Here is a 21076-nt window from a genome sequence, read left to right on the forward strand (position 1 = left end):
ATTAAGTCTCCTAAAACCCAGGATTCCTTCCTTTCAAATCTCCTTTATTTTTTGTATCAGAGGTGGCTCTTATCAGCTGACAATTGCAGAGTACAGTAAAAAATGTTATACTCATGAGAGGAAGATAATCTCACATTAGATCCTCAATTATCCTACCCTTTGCTTTAGCATGGTACAGTCTAAAAGAATGAATTGTTTTAAAATTCCATTTTTTTCAACATGATAAATGAATTGGATTCCAGTAAACAGTATTTTTTAGCAAAGGGAAAGAAGGTATTTATAATTTTCATACAACATAACACTTATGAGACAAACAATCTGTATATACAACCATAAAATTCACTTTAAAAACTAAAATAGGTAACACATTAAGGGACACTGCCCTATTTTGAAGAGGAATATTTTAGCATTAGCATAACATAATGAATGTAACTGCAAACCTGTTTTCTTAGACCAAGCCATACAGCAAATAAGACAAATATTCAAGTAATAACAGCCTGTGATTATTTTTTTTTCATTCCTATATAGAAAAATTTAATACTTACATCTTGGTTATCACATCCCACCATCTCACCATAAGATACCTAGTTAAAAAAAATTAAATGTATTATGACTATGTAACAAACACCTAAATCTCAATTAACTGTTTATGATCCTGTTGGAAATTAGAGAGAAATACACTGAATATACAATTACACTGAGAATCAAGGTGTAATAGTTTTTTCCTTAAATACTCATTTGGGGGCGGGGTCAAGGGTGAGAGGAAATGCACAGGAATTATCTGCCCTTCGGATGTCTAGAAGGACTTGTGATATAAACCACCTGGACGAAGCAGTCATCTTTCTGGGTAGTTCTTACTGCAAAAATTTTAAGTTTCTTTCTTGATTATTTATTTACTGTAAGTTTTTACTTCTTGGGTCACATTAGGTCATTTAAATTTTTGCAATGAATAGACCACTTCCTTGAAATTTCTAAAATTATCTATTTTATGTCCTTTCTCATTTTTCTTTTGCTGTTTATCACCAGCATTTCAGGGTATAACTTCCTAATTCATGAGTTCACTTAAGTTCCCTATGGACTGAATAATTTTTCAGACAGGATTAACTAGATAGCACATCTTTTGATTCTGTGCATAAGTGAAAATATATTTACATGGTCTTATACATAGAAATAATTTCTCTGAATATTAAGTTTTGGGGTGCTCTTTATTTTTCCCTGAAAGTTCTACAGACATTGCATCACGTTCGAGATTTTTAGTGTTAAAGAGGAAATCTCTAGCTTCAGTCTGATTTTGTTCTTTTGCAAGTAATCTACTTTCATTGCCAGGATACAGGATATGCTTTCCTTAATCATTTGTACTGAAAAATGTTTATCAGGTGATAGCAGAACACCTAACAAATTGTTACAATTTTTAAAAATCAGATTGGCAACTCATAATGTAAGACCCAATAGTATGCTGATAGACTAAGATTTAAATGTGAAGGAACTGAAGCACATAAAGAACTAGACAAAACTATACAAAATCTAGGAGAAAATATTATACAAGACAAATTTTTGTGGAAATAAGAGCAAAAGCTCTTCTAAGTATATAATTCATGGCTCGCTTCATAAAGAAAAAGATTAATAGTCACAACTATATAAAATTTTAGAATTATAAAAAAAACTAAATCAAGCAAACGTTTAAGGTACATAACAAAAACAACAGAAAAATCAGCCAACACCATTAGGAGTCAATTCATAATGTAAGAAATAAAAATGGTCAAAAATGTCCAACTTTAATACTAGTGTGTATTAAAACAATCATGATATAAAACTGTCAAATTGGTGCTTGGTTTTTAAAAGAAAATAATATCCAGTGTTGGACAGGGTTTAGCAAACAGGCATGTTCATTAATTTTTAGTAATAAATTTCTAGAAAATATATTTTGGTAGTCTGTCAAATATTTGCAGCCTAATTTTATTTCTAAAAAATTAACCAATAAATTAGACATATATAATGGATTACATTTAAAAAATGTCTATTGTAATATTATCCCTAATTTCAAACAAATTAATACCAATACAATAATCTATAGCTAGGTATTGGTTAAATAAACTATAGTGCATGGTATAAGAGATAACTATGTGAAGATTAAAAATATGATCTTAAAGAAAAATCATGTTCAATATACCTGATTTAGAGAAAAAAGCCAGTAACAGGAAAGTATACACTGTGGTTCCTACGGACAAACTTACACCCACAGACGTGTGCATATCTGCATAGACACGTGTTACGAAATGCATGCTTATGTCTCAATGTTGAAGCCCCTAAAGTGACTGTAATTCGACATAGGACCTATGAGGAGGTGGTAGAGGTTAAATAAGGTCATAGAGTGGAGCCCTACTCTGACAAGGCTGGTGCCCTTATAAGAAGAGACACCAGAGCACACTTTCTCCCTCTATCTACCATGTGAGGGCTCAGTGAGAAGGCAGCAATCTGCATCTAGGAAGAGAGCCCTCTTCCAGAACTGAATCAGTGGACACCTTGATCTTGGACTTTCCGGTCTTCATACCTGTGAGAAAATAATTTTTTGTTGTCTAGGCCACCCAGTCTGTTGTATTTTATTAAGGAAGCCAATGTGCACGGGGTGGTACATCAAAAATGTTTAGTTACAGATTATATCTGAGGGCTGAGATTATGGCTAACAGTTTTCTTTATACTCAATATTTACAGTAAATGTCACTTCTGTACGAAGCGGGAGAAAAGTATACAAATAAAGCAAGGGTATTTTAAGTGAATTTTTAAAAGTGCTTAAAAATGAAATAGTTCTCTTTTTTCTAGTTTATTCAAATTTTACTTTTATACATATACCAGACTTTTACCTGATTACAAATGCAGTATCGGGGTTCATTTGGGTCGTAAGTCCAATCAACCTGACTGTTTGAATCAGATTCTGGCACTACAGTTGTTTGTTGAGAGATTTCTTGTACAACAGTCGAAGATGAAGAACATGATGATAAGGAAGAAGAGGAGGAGGAAGATGATGACTGCTGGCTTGAAGACTTGTTGTTGTTTCTGAAAAAAAAAACAGTGTAAGTTTTATTTGCACACGATCCAGAAGCTACCATAGAATAACTCCTAAATAAATGGTATAAAATGAAATGACATCAAATGTATAAATTAAAGTCTAAGTTAAAGTAATTTGGGTTTACCAATGACTTAAACTGTAGGTAGCACTTTGAATAATACAAGTTATGGCTACTTTGCAGACATTATTTGTATTTTTAAGTAAACTGAATATTCTGCATCAAAACCTAAAGCACAAATACACAAAAACATTTGATGTAAGTGGTTATAGCCATCAACTGATGTATGAACACCTACCACATGTATGGCAGGGAACCAAGAGTGTAAAAATTTACAAGTAATTTATCGCTAAGCCATACATTATTTAAATTCTAAATTTTATCAAAAGAAATCACATTAAACTTGCACTATTAAGATTAATTAATTTTTAAGATGACACTTCTGTTGTGGTTATTTCATATTGACCATTCTTTTAGGGATTACTTCACAGAAAATGTAACACTTAAAAATACAGATAACATAAATACTATGTAACTAATTATTTTGGCTAGCATTTTAACTTTCATTATATATAAACCCACAGTTACCTGGGATAGACAGTGATAAGTGCTATCAAGTTTTCATATCTAAAGCTTACAAAATCGTCCCAAGTCTCATATATAAATCTAGGGATATTTTCATACCATTAATTTTTGGGACCCAAGACTAAGAATTAAGATGCCTTGTTTGCTGTTAATCAAAATGAAAAATCTTGTTTTTTAAAAAAATCACCAGGATATAATTTACATTTCATGCATTAATTTACCTTGAAACACATGGCAAAATAAAGGGCAATAAATGAAAAGCAGTTACATAAAATTACTTATCTTAATGAATGAAAGAAGATAAATAGAAGTCATGTATTAACAAACTTAAGACTGTAGAAAAATTAAAAACAACTGTAACACTTTTTAAAGATTTTATCCCTTCAAAATATGGCAGTATAAATGAAAACTGCATGTCTCCTCACCTTTGCAAGGTTCATTTTAATCCATTATATCCTGCCTTTAACATAGACAGGCCTGGCTGAGGTATCAAGTAGACCAAGTACTCAGTAAAGGTGTGCGGCTACTATAGCAATAAAACTTACTTGCTCTTTCGACCACTCCGTGAGTCAGCTGCTGATGAACTGGCATTCTGTGTTAATGTTGTCATAAGTGCCGAAGATGACGAATAGACAGCTGTTTCCCTGGCCACTGAAAATTCTTTTCCCAGCTGAAAGTCATTATTCTTAAATGCTTCATAACTGGCTTTTAAACTTGATGTTCTCCGTCCCTCCTTCATCTTAAATAGACATTGATTGATAGCATCGATATATGTAACTATGCAGATTTTCTTTTTCAAGTTATAGTTTTATTTTGGTTTACCCAGTATTAACGGATATTGTTTCAACTATTATTTTCATCACTGGAATTTAAGCTTTCTTTTTGAGACAGAGTTTCGATCTGTCACCCAGGCTGGAGTGCAGTGGCGCGATCTTGGCTCACTGCAACCTCCACCTCCCATGTTCAAGAGATTCTCATGTCATAGTCTCCCAAGTAGCTGGGATTACAGGTGCCCACCACCATGCCTGGGTAATTTTTTTGTATTTTTAGTAGAGACAAGGTATCACCATGTTGGTCAGGCTAGTTTTGAACTGCTGACCTCAGGTGATCCGCCTGCCTCAGCCTCCCAAAGTGCTGGGATTACAGGCGTGAGGTACCCGGCCCAAGCTTTTTTACGGAAAGATTTATAATAAGAGTTTACACAGTTAGAATATAAACTACGGGATGGGCAACTTCTTCATTTGAAATACAGACAAACTATACAGAAGTGAACAAACTCAAGATGACTGAAGTCCAGGGTTACAGAGGAAGCCTTGGAACTGGTAGAAAGAATGAAGCACTGGGTTAGCATGTGCTGTGGACTGCAGTCAAGAACACGGGCAACATGAGCAGTTATTGTGAGAAGGGTGTGCAGATAATCTGCATGATAAACCTATTTTTTACTGTTCATTATCAGTCGGGTAATTCCTACATGTTATTTCATTAAATAAAGTATCAGGTACCATAAAACCATGACTTAAAAATGAAACTATACAATGTTGGAAAACTACTTGTTTACATCAGTTATTTCTTTTTTTTTTGAGACACAGTCTTGCTCTATCGCCCAGGCTGGAATGCAATGGCACAGTCCTGGCTCACTGCAACCTCTGCCTCCTGGTGCAAGTGATTCTCCTGCCGCAGCCTCTGGAGTGGCTGGGATTACATGCACCCACCACCATGCCCAACTAATTTTTTTATTTTTTAGCAGAGATGGGGTTTTGCCATGTTGGCCAGGCTGGTTTCAAACCCCTGACCTCAGGTGATCCACCCACCTTGGCCTCCCAAAGTGCTGGGATTACAGGTGTGGGCCACCACGCCCAGCCTACAACATCCAGTTATTTCTATTAGGTTTCCAATGATCCAGACAAAATGTAACATTTTGTCTCTAAACACTACTTTTTACCTGAGCTGTGGCCTGAACTGCTTGAGCGGCTGCCATTGTAATTGCCCCCGCACCAGTTCCTGAAGGTAATGAGCCAATGTTATAGGACGGCAGAGGTTGGGAGGAATTCACATTGTAGTTACTGTTAGAAGAGGCAGTGGAAGTATTATTTCGACAACCTGTGTAGGCGTAAAAAGGAAAGAAAAATCGTTGCAGAGAACATAATGTGAGTGAGTTTAAAATACATTATTTCCCAGCACAGATAAACAACAATTAAATTAAAATTTTTCATGTCACTGCACATTAAGTCAACTGAATAATGTATCTTGTTGTCTTTTTCTTCTTTCTCCATATGTGTACTTCAACCAGGCAAAGATACTGTATGATTCATTAATCCTGAAAGATTTTATTTCCCCTTATTCCAACACAAACAAAAAATGCAATTATATTTAAGAAAATTAACTTACCTAGCGTATTTTCCTTAGAGGCATCTGATGTAAGGGTGGACAGAAGAGCTTCAGATTTAAACTTCTTTTCAGGAATATGATCTGTTGTTGTATGGTGAGAAGTTGGATTATATTTCCTTTCTAAATAAATAAAGAATTCACGTGTTTTTAAACTTTAGAGAACTATGGACAAGGTATAATACTTCTCTCCAGTTATAATGTGGAATAGTATGATCTGTGCTCCTCTAAAATACAGAACAGGATGTTTCCTCAGAAGGCAGGACAAGGAGAACTCTGTGTCACGTTTATTAAGAGTAGACTTCTCCACCATTTAAAAAACTTCAGTAGCAAAGTACTAAAGATAACCCAAGATGCATGATGGGCTCACATACAATATGAGGAAAATTTTGTTTTCAAAACATTATCTACCACTTAGAAAAGTTTTCAGTCAACTATCTCTTCCTATATCAACTAGCCAGCCAGTCATCTAACAATTCATCCACTCACTAACTTACCAACCACTCAGACTTAATTACATACAAAACATTAGGTTAAGCACTGGAGAAGCAAGGATGAAAAAGACAAAGGGCCTATTACAAAACAGTTTATTGTCTGCCTCAATTGTAAGCCTCCCTAAGGAGAATCAGGTATGTGTAGGGAAGGAATATATGCTATTAGTACCATACATTCTCCCTCTAAGAGAGAACATTTAAGAGAAAACAGAACACTCATTTCTGAATCACATATGCTTTCGCCAAGGAAAAAGATAGTCTGCCAGTACTTGCAATGGAAAAAAAAAAAAAAAAAAAAAAAAAAAGATTTCTTTCTTTTTCAATCCGTTGTATAAAGTTAAAAAAAGAGAATATACAAGTGATATAATAAGGTTTTAATTGTTTTTCAAAACGTAGCTGTACTACACCAAACTTACTTTCCACTGGAGTATGTGAATGAGCATGGTGATTGTTCACTGGCTGTGAAGGAGTATCTAATTCCAAAGATCCTAAAAGAAGAGAGGCACAGAGATACACCACTATTAAATGTCACCACAGAACTTCACGTTAGTCTACTACAGGCAATGAGTTCCCTTACCCAGAGGAGGACTAGCAAGTTCTGATGCATATGCCTGTATCATTTTAGCCAGACATGTTAGAGGATCACCACTGTCCATCCCACACTGAGTTATCCTCTCTCTAAACATTAAGTTATTCCTTTCCCAGTATTTATCTTAAGTACAAAATGGCTCAAGGCATACTTGCATCTAATTAGGGAATTTACCACAGTGGGTGCATATAAAAGGATGAATGGACATTTTAATCTCATTACTGGTAAGAGCCAGCCTAGTTTTACTGAATTGAAGACCTTTTAATGGGAGATTCTAAAGTTCTACGTAATGGGGGACATTACTACATGAAAAAATTATTTGATTATTAAAATGCCATTATGATAATAAAGACTTCATAAAAGAAGTTAGGGATTTTGCTTGCAAAAAGTGAGAATAACACCAAGCTTAAAAATAACTCTAATGAAATTTTCTGGGTTTATTTTTTGATCCCTTGAGATGAAATTATGGCAGGGCACAGGGTGGAACACTTTTTATAACTTGATCCAATTTTGCTTCATATGTCTGTGTCCTTAGAGAGGATGCTTTATTAACTTTCCTGCAGTACTGAATAGGCATGAATTATCATTATCACAGCTATCATCAGCATTTTTTTAAAAATCAAAGCAGCTAAAGAATTTTAAGTTTTGTCTCAAAATACTTATTATCTTCAGATAGGGTTCCTCAAGAAGAAAAGTATCACAAATAAATAGGATGGTTATCTAAAGTGATAGATCTACTTTTGAACACAAAAATGCAACTATGGATATCAAGACAGACTTGTGATTGGCTTCCCTAGCTGACTTCTGGTGAGTATACAGAGAGATACATAGATTGGCACTATAAAGAAACCTTTCCGCTGTGTGTAGAAACAGGTACATATGCCTGCTATTAAAATGCACCGAGAAAAAATATGCTTGAAAGTTTTAATTAAACTCTAGTAGAAATTAGCCATAATACTAATTTGGTTCAATTAACACCTAGTGAGTGCCTACTCTACGCCTAGTACCACACTAACTGCTTTCATGTATGTTACCTATTTAGGTTAGAAAAAATGCTAATAAATTAGTTAAGGAAACAGTGTTCATGCTTCCATTTTTGGGAAGTCACACTAAAGAAGTGACAGGGGTAAGTTATAGCAGGAGATCAAATAGAGCCTTGCAAAGAAATATTAAAATGGTTTCTTGCTGATAAGCAAAAGAAGGAAACGCTTCCTTAAGAAAAAGAGGTAGTGTTATGAAACAAAGTTGATTCTTTTTCAATATATACAGTTAAGGAAAAGCCATAAAGTAATTCTTATGAAGAGAAACTAACCACCTTCCTCAAAGCTTAAGTATATAAAGAGGCAGGGTAAAGTCAACACACTTAATGCAAGATAGTTAATTTGTCTCCCGATGGTTACGTTTCTCTAAATTTTTGTTCTTACCACTCAACTTACTAGGATATGTGGATGTAAAAACGATTTAATATGCTATTTCATAAAAAGTGAGTGGATGATATCCTATATTCTCTCTCTCAGTATTCATGACCCAAACATTTCTAATTGCTAGGGTCCAAGCTATCTGGCCTGGATGCCACCATCCACTGAAGGGCAGGATTTGAAAAGCCTCTGTGGGACAAGTGTCTTCTCAGTGATTTGCACATGTACTCTCCAATATTGATGGAAAACTGTAAATTTTACTTACGCCTCTCTAATATTTCTGTAATTCCAGCATTATCAGCTTCCAGCTCCATTTTAAACTTAGCCAGTTCCTGATCCAGCTTTCTCAAGTGTCGATCTACCTGTTTCAAAGAAGATCAAAGATAACCACCAAAATTTGGGACACTGTTAAAGTGTCAGTTTAATGAGGAAACCTAAATCTTTGTTTCTTTTAGTGAATCTGCTTAGTATCCTTAAGCAAGTCAATTAACCTATGCCTCAGAGGTTGTTAATCTATAAAATGAGGGTACTAGGCTAATAATCTCCCAAGTCTCCTTTAATACATTTTAAATTCTAAGACCCGGACTCTCAACTTGTTAGGAAATGTTCTATACTCCATTTTCAGAAGTAAGGACGTGAAAATTAAAAAAAACTGAGATTAGGGATTAGAGATGGGAGGAGGGGGTGGAGGCTGGTTACTTTTCATAATATATGCCCTGTGATTACTTAAAGCCTAATCTCCTCCTACGTATAAGGCCATCATCCACATTGTCATATGATAAAAGCTGTTATTTAGAATGATGAAAGATCCCTAGTCTATAAAGAAGCTCCTATATTCTACACATCTATTTCTCTTAGGCATGAAAGTGAACCATTATGCTTGTAAACATTTACATGAAGAGTAACAAAAGGGGTTTTTAGTCAGAAAACTCCATTCCTCAAAAGGTCTGGTTAAAATTATTTTATTTATAATATTACTTCCCTAGTTAAGTTGGCAAAATTTTATTTTCTCACTGAGAGATCTTTTGATTAATTTCAGAAAATTATATGACACCTCAAACTAACAATAAATGTCTTAATGTATTTTTAAGCTTAATATTAAATATTTTTCAATACTTTTTCAAACTTACTACTTTGAAGTGAAACAAAAAAACACACAAATTCTTTGAAAAATATTCATGTCACATTATTGACAACATCCTTTTTCCAAGTCTAGTTTCCCACTGGATTACTGCTAGAATTCGAAATAACTTTCCTACAGATATCAAAATGTGCTATGCGCCAGGCGCGGTGGCTCAAGCCTGTAATCCCAGCACTTTGGGAGGCCGTGGCAGGTGGATCACGAGGTCAAGAGATCGAGACCATCCTGGTCAACGTGGTGAAACCCCATCTCTACTAAAAATACAAAAAAATTAGCTGGGCATGGTGGTGCGTGTCTGTAATCCCAGCTACTCAGGAGGCTGAGGCAGGAGAATTGCCTGAACCCAGGAGGCGGAGGTTGCGGTGAGCCGAGATCGCACCATTGCACTCCAGCCTGGGTAACAAGAGCGAAACTCCGTCCCCCCCCAAAAAAAAAAAAAAAAAAGTGCTATGATACTATTATCAGGGCAACATTTTAAGTGAGGCTTAGAATTAAATAATGTGTAACTAACATGAGGAAGAAGGGGAGAAAGGCAGCAAAACACAATGTGCATGGGTTAGATGCCTACGAAGGGCAGGTAATGTGCTTGGCACATCAGATGACCTCTCTTTTCTATCCCTCAATCTGATCTTTTTGGTTATTACTGTCCTCACTTTACAGGTAAAGTAACTCAGAGGGGTTACTTAAGTAACATGCCCAAAGTCATATAGTTAATGCATTACAGAAACCAAATCTATCTGTAAAGAATTGTGCTTTGCCATTTACCTGACATTGACCTCTGAACTTTTTGCATGCAGGAACCAACTCTTTTTTTTTTTTTAATTCTTCAGAATAATATAACTCAAGTATAAAAAGTATAATATTGTCCTATTATTTGTATTTTATATATTAACAACAATCATTAGGGTGTTGGTTTGTACTTTTTCAATAATTGAAAGCCAGTTTTCCCTCTACCTTTACACACACATTACTTTTCAGAGTTCTAGAATATTTAAAAACCTGTAACATCACATATTGTGAATCCTTGCTCCTATTCAAAGAATCTGCAGGTAATTGAGCATCCTTTAAAGGAATCTCCCTTCCAATAATCGTGTGAACACAGACGTCTGTTATTCAAGCATACCTCTTTCATTGTCAAAATTTAATCTCAAGGGAAATCAGAAAAAATATTCATATTTAAGTGCCAAGACTACTAATGCAATGAAAACACTGCTTTTAATATCTACAATTATACCAATAATAAATAATGAGCTATCATGTGCTTGGTGCTGGATTAAATGGAGGATATATAAAGAATGGAAGAGAATCCTTGCCTTCATAGGAATTAGAATTTAGTTGAAAAATCAAGATTTACATATGATTTTTAATATAATAAAGGATAAAATGTATAGTCTAGATGTCACAAAAAAGCAACAGTTCAAAAAGGTTCAGAAGTTGTACATAAGAAAATACAACACTGGTAGACACAAAGGAGGTATGAATTAGACGGTGAAGATGGATTGTATTCAAATAGAAGAAAAAAGGAATCACAATAAAAATGCATACAGAAAGACAATCAATATGCTTAAAGAAAAAGTATGACATAACATGTAATATATATATAAAGCATAGAGAGCAAGAATGTTAGAATCTAGGTTGAGGGGTAGTGTTAGGGTGAGATGAAGACCTTTCTTTTTCATACCATACACATTATCTTAACTCACTTCACCTCTGCATTTAAGGATTGCTCCATTTTATTCAATATATTTATTGATAAAGTTCACTACATATGACAATGTGAAAAATAATGATGAGACTTGCAATACTAGATAGCTCAGAAAAGGCACTAGAACCTAAAGGCTTAATAACTCTAAAAACCAAATTCATAATTAAAACGAACAAAGAAAAGCCTTAACCACTTGTGGTAGGCAGCTTTATAAGATGGTTTCCAATCATTCTCACTTCCTCATATGTAAAAGAGATTATGAAGTGATTAATATTATAAACTGTTATTAGGCAATGAGAATTATTTTTCTTCTATTTACCACTGCTGTACTAAATCAAATTAGAAGTTGGAAAGTAAACTGACCACAAGAATGTACTTAAGCAATAATGCACTAGGATATTTAAACAATATTAAACAACCATAATAAGAGCTGTGAACTTGCCTGAAATCCATCACGTGCAATCCCTCAACTTACATGATTCTGAATGGTTAAAGCACCTCTTCTAGCTGATTACCATGTTGTCCTCATAGGAATCAAGCAAAGCAAGGACCTAAGTTACCGCACCCCTCCACAAACACCTGCTTTCTTAAGACTGATTTACAATAGTCAAGAGGTTACTGACCCAACTGAGAGATTTTCCATTAGCCATAGATTCCTAACACAGGGCTAACCAAAGAGTCTAATTATTTATTTTTTCCCAGTTAATGTCAATAAATGCTATAAACAAAGTTTCCTTGCCTTATGACCCCAAATCATTTTCTATAACCCCAAATCATAACAGCTTTAAGTTTAAACTTCTATTATTCTTCTGGCCTCTTTAAAGACAAAGGAAATTCTACCAATATTGCCTGTTAACGTACTCATGATCATAGCGAAGTCATACTTGGCCCCTCTGCACAAAACAAACATAACACCTTCATCCTATAATATTTGCATAGAGTTGTAATAATTTGACTCTTTCTTTTTTGACTATCTGGTTTTTCAATATTTATATTTTAAAGTGTATAACTAATGGACCTAAACAAAACTAAATACAGCTTTTTAAAAGTCTCTACATGATTTACTGTTTCCAATACAATCAATTTCTAAAATTTAGATGTCTAGCTTGCCCTTTCAGAATATGTAATCAAGTCTGTTACACTCTAAGTTGAAATCAACAGCAATAAGATAAATTTATATCCATGAAAAGGTCTGGTAATAGCGAGTAAGGAGAGTAAATTGGGGAAGAAAAAGGAACCATGATGGCAAAGTATTTCTCAGATGATAGGTCATGAAAATGATTCTTTACATCTCTAAATTACTTTTAAACTAGATTAAAATGTGGCCTATCCTTATGCTGAAACAAATGCCTGAGAAGGCTTAGCATATAACTTGGTCTAATCATCTTCCTGAAAGACAATAAGGACAAGACAGAAATCAAAAGGTCAAATTCACATAATATATTTCCTTAATTAGAGTATCAGATGAAAACTCTCAAATTTATAGGTAAAATGTGTATCTGAAATATAATCATCTCAGGAACAGGCCAGGATATTAAAAAAAGAAGTAAGTTCAAGGGTATTGAGCACTGCAAGAGACTGCTAAAATCATTCAAGCAGTAACTAAAAGCTCAAATTTTATCAGGGTATGTATAAATCTACTTTATTAGGGATTGCAATCTAATACATCCTTATGACAGGGACATCTGGCTGAGAAACACAAATAAGTGTTTAACGACTATTTATGAGTATCAGGATTCTAGAAGAAAATTATTTTAATCGGATAGATTTTGTGTGTGTGTTAGTCAAATTTCACTAAAATGGCTACTGAAATAAACTGTCAGTTTGTTCTATGGGACCCCTAAAACAAATTTCTTCATTTGTTGATAATATCTAGTTTGGTTTATTCCTTAATAAATGAGGTCACCAGCGCAATGATGGTCATAGGAAAAAAACGTTTACTACTAATTTAAAAGTAAATAAAATATTTCAATGAAAAAAATACAATGAAATGCAATGCCATATAAAACATTGAGAGATAAACACAATTACATACTAAAGTGATGTACCATAAATTTTGTAAAAGTACATGCTTATTTAAAATTACTATAATATAATGTTTAAGCAAAGGCACACATACATTTTATAAAATCTCCTTTAAGGTCTATTCTGTGCCTCTGTTTAAAGTCCTTCACTGGCTTCCACTGCTTTAGACTAAGAATTACTCTCCTCCTACACTGGCTCGCAAGGCCCCCATGTGTTAGCTCCTGCCTGCTTCCTTTCATGCTGCTCCTTTCCCATTACAGACCACAGGCCAACCACCCCAACCTCTTTCTTGGTTCATTATGCAAGTCTTTTCCACCTCAGACTTTGTTCTTGTTATACCACCTGCCTGAAACATTCTTCCCTTAGCTTTTCCAACAGCTGGTTCTTTCTCACTTCCCAAGTACAACCTCAAATGCCATCTCCTTAGACTACATTCTTAACAGCCTTTGCCAGTTATTCACTTTTCTCCCTCTCTCTCCCCCTTCCTCTCCTTTCCACCATGTTTATTTCCTCCTGGGTACTTATCAAAATCTAAAATAGCCTTTGTTTAACAGTTTTCCCAGGCCGGGCATGGTGGCTCACGTCTGTAATCCCAGCACTTGGGAGGCCGAGGTGGATGGATCACCTGAAGTCAGGATTCGGAGACCACCCTGGCCAACATGGTGAAATTCTATCTCTACTAAAAATACAAAAATTAGCCAGGCATGGTGGTACACGCCTGTAATCCCAGCTACTCAGAAGGTTGAGGCATGAGAATCACTTGAACCCAGAAGATAGAGGTTGCAGTGAGACAAGATTGTGCCACTGCACTCTAGCCTGGGCAACAAGAGTGAAACTCCATCTCAAAAACAAACAAACCAACCAGTTTGCCTAGACATTGTCTGTCTGTGTCATTACTACCCATCTACTACCTGTTGACTGCTCATATGGAGTTCTATGAACACTTGCTGAATGAATGAAAGTCATACTCTCGCACTATATAAAGGTGTACAAATACAAGTACCACTGTTTTCTGGGTAAATGATCTCAGAACAGAATTTACTGTAGTTTTACACTTACATAATGTCCCATCCACTCCCCTTTAAAGCATACTAGCAGTCTCAGTTCTCAAACGTTAAATTTTATAGGAATGTAATTTCTATTATTTATCAATTTTCATTGGATGTTTACTATTGTTATTCAGGGTGAATAACTAATTTGACAGGTTAACTCCATTTAGTGACCTCTCAATTGAACAAGTCAATAATTCCCTTATATTTGACTATAATTATGTGTAAGGGTAATAAGGTAAATTTCTTACCCTCAGGCATAAAGTGCTCAAATATTATAAGACATTGTGGTGATATGCACTACACAAACTACAAGTTTTCCAAGAAGGTACATAATTGTTTTTGACATTTTGGTAATTATTTACTCATAAGTGATACTAGTGTTTTACTTATATTTGTAACATCAAATTAGTAAGTTTTCCTCTTAAGTATATTTCATCTAAAAATTTACTTAGTATGTAGGTATTGTAAAAATCTTGAAGGCAGGAAAGAGATGACTAAGATTTGGAAGACACTGGATTAGATTATCTCGAAAACCTTTGTCCTTCTCTTCATTATTCACTTATTCTACTATGTCAGGCTCTCAGGGTACAGAATGACTAAAAACTTTACTTACCCTCAGACCCCCTGGTCAGGAGAGCTAATATTTTTTATTTTAACAATAAAATGACTGGGCACAGTGACTTATGCCTGTAATCCCAGCACTTTTGAAGGCCAACGTGAGTAGAACACCTGGGGTCAGGGGTTCGAGACCAGCCTGGCCAACATGGTGAAACCCCATCTCTACTAAATATACAAAAATTAGCCAGGTGTCATGGCGCACATCTGTAATCCCAGCTACTCAGGAGGCTGAGGCAGGAGAATAGCTTGAACCCAGGAGGCAGAGGTAGCAGTGAACCGAGATTGTGCCATTGCACTTGAGCCTGGGCAACAAGAGCAAAACTCGGTCTCAAAAAAATAAATAAACAAATAAATAAGATTTTGGGGGGAATATGTTAACTGGAGGCCCAATATTTTCATTACTTTGAATAGTAATGTTCACCACATTATTAAATATATCTGTTTTGTTGTTCAAGGAAGGGGTCTTTAAAAACAAAAACAGGAAGAAAAAGTATTATTGTAAGTTGAAGATATTTTTAGTTAAAATGCTCTAAACATACATATTACTATAAGTTTTTTATTTTAAAAAATATTCCCTTTCGCTGAATGCTCATCTGCAAATCTTGTTTTACAAGAACTTTCAAAATTAACTTATATATCAGAAAAGGAAATCTATCCAAATTGAAGACAGTAACAAAATTATGAGAGCAATTTAGTAAGAGGGATACCAAAAAGACTGGAGCAAAGAAAAGGATCATAAGATCAAGTGTTTCATCTCCTAAAGTGATGCTGTAAAGGAAACTAAACTCACCTGAATTGTATTACTTCTTGAAGTCACACCTGGAAGTAGCTATTTGTATACTGCAGCATCCTTGTCTGTCCATCAAAACTGAACCAATCTCAGCATACTCTGGTACCCTGGGAGAAACTGCCTCCCAACTAAAATATATCTACACCAACAATGACACCATTAAACTCTCTCACCAAGACTCCTAACTTGGGGGTCATATTAGTTCTTTTTCTTCTCTATTAACATATTCAAGTGATTTTTCCTCAACAAATATTGATTGAAGAATAGCTATGCTAGGTTGTGAAGACATTAAAATAAAAACACATAGTTCCTGACATTTATACTAGGGAAGACAAACACAAAAGCAAAGGTAAATATATAATTACAATGTTATTTGGTCAATAATAACATCACGTGAATAAGAGTGATTTGGAAGCTGACATGACCGAGGCTAGGGTAAAATACAAACTGCTCATTATCTGCGTAATATCTATTCTCCCCTTCTTTCTGACAGAACCCCACATATCTAGGGTGGCCATGCAGCTAGAAGGAGCCAGTAAGATACAAGATGGCAGTTAGTAAGACTTCTAAGAAGACTCTTTAAAAGAGCTGACTGATCTATAAAATGTGCCCTTTTGAGTAATCTCCTCTGCAGGTCGTCTTCTTCCTGCCCAGAACGTCTGGTGGAACAGATGAGAAATAGCCTGGGACACTGATTTTGTTGGGGTGGCCATACAAACCCTGGTCTGCCTCCTCCAACAGGTATTTTACATGAGGGATAAATAAATGTATTTATGAAAACCACTCTTATATGCCTTTCCTGTTATAAGCTGTCAAATCTCTTCTAGATGTAAATGATACAAATATCAAAGTTAAAGAGGTATGTGTAGGATTGTGAAGGATAGGACAAGGTTTACCAAGCAAACAGGAAAAAGAAAGTCATTCCAGTCAGGGAGAGTCATGCATACACAGTATGTTCACTGTGGATCAGGCATGTGGATGGTGGTGAGGGACAGAGGATAACAAAGAGACACAGAGATCCGGCAGGAATCAAATCAAGAACTTTTGCATGGCATGATAAAACAAGTCAGTAGCAAAGCGCTTAAGAATTTCAGGCCGGGTGCAGCGGCTCAAACCTGTGATCCCCGCACTTTGGGAGGCTGCAGCAGGTGGATCACTTGAACCCAGGAGTTCAAGACCAGCCTGGGCAAGACAGGGAGACCTCAGCTCTACAAAAAATACAAAAACTAGCCAGGCATGGTGGCACATGTCTGTAGAAGCAGCTACCTGGGAGGCCAAGGTGGGAGAATTGCTTGATCCTGACAGGAGGAGGTTGCAATGACCTCTGACTGTACCACTACACTCCAGCTTGGCTAACAGAACAAGGCTCTGTTTAAAAAAAAAAAAAAAGAAGAAGAAAAAAAATCAAACAAGGAGAGGGCATACTTAAATGTGTATTTTAGGAAAACTGTGATAAATCAAAGGCAGAAAAACCATTTAGAAAAGCTACTGTAGTTGTTTGGGTGAGAGATGAAGAGTATTCGAGGAGATACACACTAGAAAATGACATAAGGGAATGTTCTATATCTTGATTGGGATGTTGGTTACAAGAGTGTACACAGCTATCAAAATGTGAATTGTACACTTAGGACATGTACATTTATTGTCTATAACTACATTTCTTTTTTTTTTTTTAAGTATTTCAAATACAGCAAGCTAAAGAGTGATGAAGAAGAGACAATTAGAGGCATTTATAAAGTAAAATGAACAACACATCATCAAAATAAATGTGGGGAAGTTAGTGACAAGGAATATAGGGTGACTTTGAGTACCCAATCTGAATGACTACAAGTTCAGTGGTTCATCTGAGATTTTGAAACAAAAAGGTGGTGGTAGGGGCAAGGGAGGGTAGTTAGAGAAGAAAAAGGAGATGCTTTAAATTTTAAAACACTGAGTTCTAGGACCTGGGAATACTCAGATAAGATGAAAAGACTCAAAGAAACAGCTTGGGCTTGAGGAATAATTAAAGTATAATTGTTAATACTACGAGAACACATGGAAAGGTAGCAGAGGAGTGTTTCTCAACTTGGGTGATATGCAAAGGTCCGGGATAAAGCTGGCATTTGACAGAACAGGTCTTTACTGTGTGGCATTTGGTCTTTCTGGCCTTCTTGGCAGGTAGAAAAGGGGAAGAGAATCACCTTCATGTGAGAACCACTTGAAGAGTAAGAAATCACATAGGTCAAGGACAAAACCCTGAGGAACACCAACATTATGAACTATATCCAAGAAGGAGTCTGAGAAAGGCCACAAAGGTGGGAGCATCTAGAGCAAACAGTCACATAGTAATACATGATCAAGAATGGCAAAACAAAACGAACGGCAATAAGCATTAAATGTCACCACAGGGTCAGTTACACAGAATTAAAGTTGTCAGATGGATTTAGCAATAAAGAAGTCATCAAATGACACTTCAGAGGATTGGTAAATAGAACCCTGATTAACATAAATTCAGGAATAAATTGAAGGTAAGGGAGTTGTCAAAGAGTCTGAATGAGAAACTAAAGAAAGACTACACTGGCTAAAGCAGAGTCATGGTCATGACAGGATTTATATTTGATTGTCCGGGTTTTTTCTAAATATGAGAAAGACCTGAGCATGTTTAAATGCTATAGTATAGAAGCCAATAGAAAGGAAGGAGGCTAAAGATTAAAAAGAGAAGGCATAAGTGATGAAGTGAACATGCAGCAAGTAAAAACATGCCTTAAGGCAGCAACAACCTGGACGGTACCAGTAAGAAAAGAAGATGAAGAGTTCAACCAGTCTTTTGATTCAATAGAAAGGGGCTGACAAAATAGAAGGAAATGAAGTGTAGACACAAGTGTTTCAGAGGGTGAGCAATTACAAGTGATGATCAGGTTCAGTCTGTGGCAACTGAAGTGGATTAGTATTTGCAAAATCCAAAGAAGTAGATGACTAGGTAGTAAAAGATAATTTCAACAGCGAACTGTGAACCAGGTGCCAGTTTTTCAATCAACGACTGAGACTGATGTAGAAGCCACTGAATTACGGTGATAAAAGGTAGAGGATAACTGAGATGATTATCACTAAGTCTGAAAGAGAAGGGATTTTTATATTAAGAATATAATGTTCACCTGAAGTAGGATTAAAGTATTTAAAAAGAAAGGGAGGGAGAGAGTAAGGGAAAAAGAAGATAAACAAAAAGGAAGAGGGTAGAGCAAAGGAGAAAATAGAAAGGAAGGGGAGGGGAAGAGAAAAGAAAAGACAAAAGGAGGCCTCAGAGATACTAGGGGAGTGAAAGACAGCAGCTTCAACTTGGCAGAGCTGAAGGGGAAGCAGTGGCTTCAGGAAAATAGAAAATTCTAGTTCAGGAAATGAGATGGACTGTCCTTAAGGAAGGAGCAAATGGCTACTCTTGGCCAAAGTAAGAGCATTATATGTATTTTAATGCAAACCCTCCAGTAAGGTATAAATTAATATTGCTGTTTTACAGGAGGAAACTGAGGTTCAAGATTAAATAACTTTTTCAAAGTCATGCTGTCAGTGAAATGGCTGAACTAGGGTTTGAACTCACATCTGCATGGATCCATTATGGACATTTGCTTTCTGTTACATTTCTTATGTTTTATTAAATTTACAACCTCACTTTTATTACTTCACTCTCTAGCCTTGGTAATATATCCCCTCTCAATTAATTTCTGAATTTGTACTTTCCTTCTATGTTATGCCATTATCTCTGAGTGAAATGTTTTCCCCTCAATACACCATCTAATTCAGGACTCTGACTTTCTGAACAAACTGTTCAAAACTCTTCCTATACCCTCTAAGAAATCAATAAGTAACTCTGCATGACTTACTTCATTATTTTTTTAGCAGACACCCCTTAATATTCAATTGTGTTAATGTTTATTACATGTTTCTGTATGGGTTCTCCACTTTAGTTTGCAGGTAGGTCTTCCCCACTACAGTAGTTTACGACACCTTGAGGACAAGAGCCATTTCTAGTATTTATTTACTTTTTATTCCTCCATTATACCCAGGTACAACTCCCTTTTATCAGGCACAGAGTGGATGAACAGTGTGGCTTATAAATAAGTGATGAATACACACACACATATTTAAAAAGCATATATTTATATTTTTTCTAAATACACAAAGTATCTTTAGTAAAGGTCTAACAAGCAGTAAAACAACAAAATAATCAACAAAACAAAGAATAGAACCAAAGAGCTATATGAATTAAAAAGCAGGCAGTCTCTAAATAAAGTCTGATACATACAGTCATTAAATATGAGGAAGAATGTTACTAAACAAATTAGTCTAGATTCAAATGTAAATGCCTTTTTCTAAATTTATAGACGTAATTAAAGACTGAAACAATAACTTTTTTTTTTTGGTTTTTATTCCACAGTAAATCAAGCTGCAGCCTATTCCATCTATCTTTAGGCAGTGGCTTTTATGAATTTTTTTTTCAGAATAACTATATGAACAAAAGAGCCCAGGTTATCAGAGCCATTAAAATGTGTGTACTACATAAAAGCAACTAAACATTTTCCATGGCTCTACATGACAGGTGTTTTCTAGTTTGGTATAAGCATTTATAATTTACACCATATGTGGTGTTCACCTTTTTTCCTGTGTCTTGCTCACCAATGACATTTTATTTGCACATACTTGTTCAGTAATAAATCTGTATTCAGGAAAGACAACATAAATATGAAATCTATACACTGAAGTTAGCCAAAAGTGAGCATTTGTTTTTTGCTCTAATTTACTTTAATGTAAAAACAGAAATGGCTATTTCCTAAAGAATGTATTTTAGAAGATGTTTCAAATGAAAGAGAGCACCATCATTGCATCAGTATGAGAAATAGTGAATACTCTATCTATCTTCTTGGTGTTTTCAATCTTTTAGAAGTGCTGCTGCAAAAAAAGAATCTTGTTTAAAGTGTGTCATCTTGTATTTCTCGAACAACTGCCACAGCTTTACATACTATCTGTTAACGTCACTCAGGTAAACACTGATTCAAATGATTCTTCTTCATTTTAATCAGACTACCAAGAACTCTTGTCAAGGCATTCTTCTCTGATAAATTTTGCCACAGAAACAATCTCAAAATGATGTGTAAGGCACATAACCTCACTACCTTAAGAAGACAAGGATTAGTAAAATAAAGTTAAACATTAATTCAGGTTTAAAAAATATCTA

General features: G+C 35.3%; 1 protein-coding gene across 5 annotated transcripts in view; it reads right to left on the reverse strand.

The window, feature by feature from the left end:
* The window catches only part of ING3 (inhibitor of growth family member 3), a 29885-nt gene that overhangs the window by 3540 nt on the left and 5269 nt on the right, over positions 1–21076 (reverse strand). For 2 of the 5 annotated variants that reach the window (XM_032276172.1, XM_032276173.1), the window contains 7 exons: positions 8802–8898; positions 6946–7017; positions 6039–6158; positions 5593–5750; positions 4196–4389; positions 2862–3054; positions 546–584 (listed from right to left, as the gene is read on the reverse strand). In XM_032276172.1, coding sequence (XP_032132063.1) covers positions 546–584; positions 2862–3054; positions 4196–4389; positions 5593–5750; positions 6039–6158; positions 6946–7017; positions 8802–8898 — 873 coding nt within the window. Of the gene's footprint in view, positions 1–545; positions 585–2861; positions 3055–4195; positions 4390–5592; positions 5751–6038; positions 6159–6945; positions 7018–8801; positions 8899–17716; positions 20791–21076 lie in introns of those variants that run through there. The other 3 variants (XR_004268306.1, XM_032276175.1, XM_032276174.1) reach the window with 3 other exon arrangements.

This window comes from Sapajus apella, unplaced genomic scaffold, assembly GCF_009761245.1.
Source record: "Sapajus apella isolate SASKATOON/1434 unplaced genomic scaffold, GSC_monkey_1.0 scaffold7, whole genome shotgun sequence".
In the NCBI taxonomy this organism is placed as follows: domain Eukaryota; kingdom Metazoa; phylum Chordata; class Mammalia; order Primates; family Cebidae; genus Sapajus; species Sapajus apella.